Consider the following 8,511-nt stretch of genomic DNA (forward strand, 5'->3'; position numbering starts at 1 on the left):
TAAAGGTCTGTGTTTGTAGACAATAGATATATATATATATATATTTTTTTTTTTTTTAAATGAACGCTAAAATTGTGTAGTATGGATCCTACAAATGGAACTGGATTTGAAAAAAATGATTGCTCTCTATTTAAACAAACGGTTTCAATGTTGTAATGCAACCAACTTAATTATATTAGATGAGGATTGTTGATAGGGCCATTGTCATATGTTCGATTTTGTTCACCTGTTATATTTTCTTCATCAATGAGTCTAAATAAATAAGCACACCATTTTGACCCAATTTCTAAGTACATGGTGCTTTACGTTTAATAAAGATGACATTACATAACTCCTAAAAATGAATGCAGGTACCCATCTTTTTTTTACTAAACAGCCTAGCTACAAAGTATGATAATTGTAACTTTATATTGTGCGAGAATTTTGGCTTTGTTAACAATGCACCGCCCTTTTTATTATGTAGTATTCTTTGTTGTTCATTCGAAAGATTATAATATTATTATATCCTTTATCAACATAAACTAAACGCTTTTGGTTTTAGGTAAGCCAATCATAATACATGGACACTGCTTCTAACAATTATTTACCTACAATATCTCACAATGCTTTTTTTTTTTTTTGCTTTTATCTATGTTTTCTATTTCTATTGATCTTCTATTAGAAAAATATTTTTAATGATTCTGTCATGATATTGACAGTTGTATACATTTATCATTAATCACAGCCTCATTACTTTGCTTTTGAAATGTAAGTTTGATTCACTTTTAAAATCCCTCGACTACACAGGTCTGGATCACCGTAATTTTCTTAAAAATTTTTAAAGACTGCTTCAGAAATAGACCTCATATTTTCCCCCATTCCACACATATGTTTTTAATGTAATTTTTGTAAGCATGAAATGCCAATCAAACAGCTTTGCATAGTTTTAGTGCATTACCATCTCTCATATTAAATCTCTTTGTTTTCGCCCGACGAGATTATGTATGAGATAATAATGCCTTTGAATTTGGGAGATGCTCTTAATATGTTTGGGAATGGTTTTCCCTAGAGGTTTATAATTTTGTCGGGTAGAATGTTTGCATAATATCCTTCATATTTTGGTCCTAATAAAAGATGAAGGATTATCGTCATATATTAAAGAAAGATATATACTGTTTACTGTACAATATATACATATATAAAATAGAATTAAAAAAAAAAATTATACCCTTCCACCACGACATCATAAGATTCGTCGCTGAGGCATTCCACGAAGGAATATAGATAATTCATCAAACAAGATGTCTGATGTCAACAGGAATCACTCATGTTGTCCAATTGAGCAAATTGGGGGTTAATAATCTTGCCTAAGGAAAAAAACGAAAGTGCCTGACACGGAGCTCAAACCCGGGACCGTCCGGGTCACAGTGCAATGCCTTATCCACTTTGCCACTTCATCTCCCATATATGTATATATATATATATATATATATATATATATATATATATATATATATATATATATATATATATATATATATATATATGAGTGTGTGTGTGTGTGTGTGTGTGTGTGTGTGTGTGTTTGTGCTTGCATGTATGTTTGTATGTGAGTGGGTATTTTCAAGATTATCGGACTCTCTCTCTTTTAGACTTTCATCGATTTTATATAATGTTAATGTCTTGTAAAATGTAGTATTGATAATCCTCTTGAAGATGAAGGAAAAGTTGGGTTTTTTAAAAAATTATTTATTTATTTTCTTCCTTTCATTTTTTATTGCTTGCTTTTTTCTGTTTTGCTTATTTTTTTCAACACCTAAAGTGAGGTAATACATATCAAAAGAACTCTGTCTTTTACAGATATTAGACTTAAGTTGTCGCTATAGATATGTGTGAAGGTATTGCTATCAAAATTATTTGGATTTTAAAAGACTTATAGTTTGTTATAGAAAAAGAAAAGCAAATATTTTAGAGAATTCCCCCATACTCAATTTTCTCTTTTCATAAATATTTTGTTTCACTTTTCTTTTAAAGGTACATTCGGAAGAAAGAGCTTGTACTCCAAAAAAAGACTCAAGATGGAAGAAAGTCCGGATTTTGAATCACCAGAGCGAGATTTGTTTATTTTTTCTGTGCTCTTCAACCGGCGTGAGATGGCCAAATTGTTTTTAAATCTTGGCCAAGATCAAATTGGTACGTGATTTCATAGTAAAACTATTTTATAATAGAAGGAAAAATAAACTTTTGCTATGTTCTTTTTTTTTTTTTCTCAGAGCTTGATTTTAGATTCTCTATTAAAACTTTGAGATATGTTTGTCATAGTGCTTTTCTTTTCTTTCTTTTTTTTTATGCAGGGCATTTTAAATTTGTGCTGTTGAAATTATAATATTTACATCATTCGCCCTGAATCATCAAAATTTAAAGTTGATATTTTTTATTTTTCCTTGTTGTTGTTGAAAAGACAAATAGATAAATAAATCAATTAATCAATGAATGAATTAACAAATAGACAATTATGTATATTATTTCAAAGACAAAATATCCAAAGCTAAATATAAAATGCAAATCCAATATTAAAAGCTAGTTTGACGTTTTTCCATGAAGCGTGGTAGTGTAATGAAAAGTTATTGCCTGAATGTGTCAAATAAACTGTGCTGTAGACTCGAGCTTTGATGCTAAAAATAACAATCGTACACATTGTTTTTATGTTGGGCTGTTCCGCTAAATACATGATTGTTGATGCTGTGACATTGTGCTTGTAAATGAGTTCATGTTAAATAGTTTAAAGGCTTTTCTTGATTTTTTTAAAATCAATAGATTGTCAGGGAGAATGCTTGAAAAACAAAATGAATAATTATTTTTTTCAATTCTTGGGTTAGGGATTATGGAAATATTAGCATACAGGAGAAAATTGTGAACAATTGAAAGAGAAATGCAGTTAACGTTTATTTCACAGACGTTCCAGTTACATATTTATAATAGTAATTTTCCTATATCATGCTTCGCATAGCTTCTTTTACATTTAGTAGTCTGTTGTGAAGAGGATTTTCAGACTTATAAAGAAACTAGGATTCTTTTAATGACCATATTATACTTTATATAATTCAGTTCCATACATTACTATTTTGCAAAATGATCTTAAATGTTTAGAATAGTAATTAATTTTAGACTTAGTCAAGGCTGCCTTTGGTTGACTGAGGCCCTTTGAAAATATAGATTTTTGCCATTTTGATTTAAACCAAATGAGATGCTTATCTTTGATGAAAATGTTGCTGCGTGAAACTAGAAGGAAAAAATAATGATAAATATTGAATTGTAAGCTTCAATTTATTAGACAAAGACAGATACTGTGAACGTTTTGGGTTTTTCCCTTTATCAACAAAACAGGATGAATGTAACACTACAGACAAATGAGATTATCTTATACGTCTGTAGTGGCCGTCTTTGTCTAATAAATTGAGGCTATAATTCAATACTTATCGTTATCTTTACCATTGATACGTTTTGTATTTCTTTTGTTTTCTCTATTTAGGAACATCTCTGGTGGGTTATGCCATTTTGAAAGCATTATCCGATAAGGCAGATTTGGATGAAGAGACTAGCATAAGTAATAATCTTATTGAGCATGCGCAGTAAGTCAATGGGATCATATTGCCTCAGTAAAAATAGATTAATAGGAATGGAATCTTATATAGTGGCTATGTGGTCTCGTGGTATCACCCTCGCTTTTGGACTGGAAGGCCCAAGATTCAAGTCCTGCATTGAGCAGCGCATAGTTGGGTCCTTGGAAAAGGCTCTTTACTCACATTTTCTCACCATCTCACCATGTCCAGGTGTAAAATAAGATGGCGTTGTCTCTGTCTGTAAAAAAAAAAATGATAATATTGCTTACTATTGCTTACTTGTCTATGTTAGATATTGCTGTTGACCAGGGACCACTTTTAAAGCACTCTGAACACGTTTAGTAGATATTTTGCTATTTTAATGCTCAGTTTTTTGGGTTGTTTTTATTTTGAAAAGCTAATAAAGCTCAAAGATATATGTGGCCAAGCACATTAATCTGTTATTATTTCAGAATGAAATATAGGTAAAGAAAGTTGGGTTTGAACTCAAAATTATCAGAATTTGGAAATTTAGTTTTTTTGGGGTTTTTTTTTTGTTTGTTTTCTGTTTAGGTTTAATGATAAGTAGTGAAAAAGTAGAGACAATAGAGAATAAATTGTTTTCATTTTCTATTGTCTTCTCTTCCATACTTTGAAAAAGCAAGTATTTAAAATTTGGCCAGAAAACTGGTCCTTAAAATATCAATTGATAGAAACAACCCTTATCTCGTTAAAAGCTCTAAGACTTGACCCTTCCCTGAAGACTCCCATGAAGTCCCAGGCTTGAGAGTTATTGGTAAGATGAGGGTCATTCTATTTGATCGATGTTAATGGCAAGTTTTCTGGCCAAAATTTTATAACATGTTTTTTTCAGAGTTTGGTAGTTCTGGTACTTCTCTGCTTTTTCCATTTTTTCATTATGATTAACATAAGTGCCTGCTCTACTCACTATTCGGAGGTTTATATACAAAATTAATTTTCCTTTTTTTTTTTTTTTTTTTTTTTTTTTTTTTGTAAATGCTTCTTTTTAAAACTCAAATTTTATAAGTTAAGATGGACAGTTAACGATAAGCATCAGATTCACCACCACCAAGTACTGTTTTGATAGGATAGATTCTTGGCTTTATATTTGTGCATTTCTATGCATGGCACGTCTGGAAACGAATTTCCATTTTTTAGATGAATAAAGTATATTATTATTATTATTATTATTATTATTATTATTATTATTATTATTATTATTATTATTATTATTATTATTATTATTATTATTATTATTATTAAATCTTCCATCTTGCGAATCAGGACCAAGTGGACAATGATTTAGCTGAGCCCCTTAAAACCAATTATGTAGAGTCTTTAACATAATATATCCGACAGGCTTTCTTTTGATTATGTGTATAATTAGCGTTGTTCGTGTCTGTGTTAGGGCTTAATGATTAAGTTAATCTATGTTATGCGCCCAGAGCCCTTCTGATGAAGGGATGTTTGGCGCAATATAAATCTATACCATTATTATTATTATTATTTATATCCTGTTTTTATGGATGCCAGCATCATTTTAACAGAACTGAAATTAAAATTTTAAGTATTCAATTCAGAGGCGTCCTTTTTAAAAGGAGAATATGAACAATTCTGTGTTGAAGAACTTTTATTTTTTATTGCCTGTATTTTGAAAAAAATCTGTCTATATCAATTTTGCTGAGCAAGTTAATCATTATTGTTTGTCATATTGCTCACTTCGTGCTTTGGATGCGAAAAAGGCTATCACTCTCCATATAAAAAAAGATAATTATAATTGTTATTTTGTCTTGGTTTGATAAAAAAAATGTTAACTCATTGATAAATTAACTCAAATAAATTTGTTCAGATAAAATGATTTTGTACATGCTTACTTTTTCCCCATATTTTTTTTTATCTCACAGAGATCTAGAAAAATTTGCTCTTGCAGTTCTGTCAGAATGTTACGGTCGGAGTAAATCTGATGCACACATGCTGCTGACTCGTACCCTGCCCAACTTTGGCAATACAACGCTCCTTACACTGGCAGACAAACATGAAATCATGAACTTTGCTGAGCACGCTGCTTGCCAAACTAAATTGAGTGAGATCTGGAAGGGATGTTTGATCCAGCACACGTCAGAGTTGAAAGTAGGTCATTGAAATGATCATGATTTGTAGAGAGAGAGAGAGAGAGAGAGAGAGAGAGAGAGAGAGAGAGAGAGAGAGAGAGAGAGAGAGAGAGAGAGAGAGAGAGGGGGGGGGGGAGAATTTGACAACTATTTTGTGAGAAATGTAATGCAAAATCCTTCAGATCTTTTGGGGTGTTCACTAAAGGAAAACAAGATAAAGCGAAAGAAAAGAAAAAACCCAAGCAGAACATGGTATGGGCCAAACTGATTATTAAATGGTATTAAAAATAAAGAATTGCAAACATCCAAGTGAATTATTTGCCTTTGAAAGAAAATGAGGTGGAATAGTAATGGGGCGGGGTAAAGGGGAATTTATTTCTTACTAGTTGCCCTGTCAAATCCTTACGATTACACGGATTTGTGTATGTGTATGAATATGTTGCTTGTGTGTTTTGAACAAACTGTTTAACAAAATAAAAGGAATGCTGATATAGATGGTAATTTTTTTCAGGATTGAAAATTTTACAACTTGAAGTAATTAATTCTATTTTTTGTTTTGTTTGTTTGCTTTTTTTTTTTTTTTACAGATATTGTTGACTCTTCTAATTCCTCCTCTTGTGGTCTTCCTAAAGTTCAACAATACCAAATTCGCAAATCGCAACAGTGTGTTAAGAGATGAAGATGATGACGACGATAATATTGTGACGACACCCATTAGAAATGCAAACAACAATTCTAAGGGTGAGAACTCCACTAGTAATTTTGCCAAATCTCTTGTGCAACAGCAGGATGCAACGTTGAGGACGATGTATTCACAAGTGAGAATGTTCGACTGTCGGGGTGACAGAGCCATTAATCCATTCAGAGCTTTCAGGAAATTTTACAAGGCCCCAGTCACCAAGTTCTATGCCAATATTGTGAGTATATTATTATAAGTAAATACTAGGTCGCCTTAAGGTGTTGAAAATGATAGCAAGACATAAAAATGAATATACAAGTTTTAGAAAAATAAAATAATAATAATAATAATAATAATAATAATAATAATAATAATAATAATAATAATAATAATAATAATAATAATAATAATAATAAAGAATAACATACCAAACAAGGAGCCTGAATATTATAACACAACACCTAAAATTCAGAAAGATAAGAGTAATGGTCTGTCTTACTGGTTTTACATATCATACACACAGTAATCGTTTTTATCATTGTTGGCTGTTGCTTGTTTTGAGCCCAAAAATGGTCCTAATTTTTATTTTATTTATTTATTTTTTAAAAACAAGAAATGAGATGAGTTGAGAAGTGCCAGAGGACAATAATAGAGAATTAAAAACGTTTGTAGCATTGGAGATTCAACACGACTATTTTGGCACCTCGGCCTGGCTCCTCTGACTGTCATGAACTGTTATTTTTAAAGCTTTTACATTCATTTTTAATTATTATAAGTGTATTACGTTTTTTGGGTTTAAAAAAAAATAATTAATTGATCCTTTCTCTGTTAATATTTATAATGTCTGTCTAGAAATGATGCCTGTATTGTTTCCGGCAATTTGATTTTTAAAATTTTCAAATATTTTTTTATTTATTAATTTATTTAATTTTTCCACTCAAAATTGATAATTTATATTGTAAAGTGCCCAGAGCTTGTGTTTTACATGAGAATGAGCGCTGTATAAATGTGTATTATTATCATTATTATTATTATTATTATTATTATTATTATTATTATTATTATTATTATTATTATTATTATTATTATTATTATTTTTATTATTATTATTATTATTATTATTATTATTATTATTATTATTATTATTATTATTATTATTATTATTATTATTATTATTATTATTATATTAAGGGGTCCCTATAGCTCAGTTGGTACAGCACTCACCTCACAAGCAAAGGGATTGGTTTATATCTTCAGTTAATTGGAGGTTTTTGTTTTCTGGGGTTTTTTTTTAGTTTTGTGATCCCTCGGTCTACCCAGTGACAATTGGGTATCTAGGCCTCTTTGATCTGCTGGAAAGTACTTTGCAGTTGACTAGCTTCCAATCCAAATTTAACTTCTGATTTGTCTGTTTCCATTTAAAATATCGTACTTTCGCAACAAACTGCAAATATACTTGATACTGACTCAAATTGACATATTATTCATACAGCACAACATACTTGAGGTTTTTAAAAAATTAATTTTGAAGCTGTTTTACTACTTAATAACCTGATTTTAATATTAAAAAAAAAATGCACTGGGTGTTTTTATAAAGTTATTTTTTTGCGTGGGGTGAGGTGACCGAGTGGTTAAGGCATTGCACTGTGACCGGAAGGTACCGGGTACAAGCCCTGCTTCAGACACTTTCATTTTTTTTTTCTTTGGCAAGATTATTAACCTCCCAATATGCTCACGTTGAACAACATGAGTGATTCCTGTTGACATCCGATGTTTGTTTGATGGATTATCTATAATCCTTCACGGAATGCCTAGGCGACAGCCTCTCATATGTTTTTTATATATGATCTACCTGCCAGATTTCCTACCTGATTTACTTATCACTGTTCAGCTACTTTCTGCTGATAGAGTTGCGCCCCGTCTCCTACCCTGACTCGCCATCCATCTATGAGGTCATCGTCTGGATTTGGTCCATGACTCTCATTTTGGAGGAGTTCAGACAGGTAACAAATCAATGAATCAATGAAAATATAAATCTTAACTCACTCAATCCTAGAGACTTTTGCTACTGTTCAAAATTGGAAATAAAGGTATTAAAAATGAGCATGTACATACATAG

General features: G+C 30.8%; 1 protein-coding gene across 3 annotated transcripts in view; it reads left to right on the plus strand.

Moving 5' to 3' along the window:
• The window catches only part of LOC144972553 (transient receptor potential cation channel subfamily M member-like 2), a 47,384-nt gene that overhangs the window by 24,141 nt on the left and 14,732 nt on the right, over positions 1–8,511 (plus strand). For all 3 annotated transcript variants that reach the window (XM_078913890.1, XM_078913889.1, XM_078913892.1), the window contains 5 exons: positions 2,014–2,172; positions 3,512–3,611; positions 5,507–5,732; positions 6,301–6,630; positions 8,252–8,395. In XM_078913890.1, the coding sequence (XP_078770016.1) occupies positions 2,014–2,172; positions 3,512–3,611; positions 5,507–5,732; positions 6,301–6,630; positions 8,252–8,395 (959 nt within the window). The remainder of the gene's footprint in view (positions 1–2,013; positions 2,173–3,511; positions 3,612–5,506; positions 5,733–6,300; positions 6,631–8,251; positions 8,396–8,511) is intronic.

The sequence above is a fragment of the Berghia stephanieae genome, chromosome 5, assembly GCF_034508935.2.
Source record: "Berghia stephanieae isolate SIO BIC M18660-M18661 chromosome 5, UCSD_Bste_1.3, whole genome shotgun sequence".
NCBI classification, from domain to species: Eukaryota; Metazoa; Mollusca; class Gastropoda; order Nudibranchia; family Aeolidiidae; genus Berghia; species Berghia stephanieae.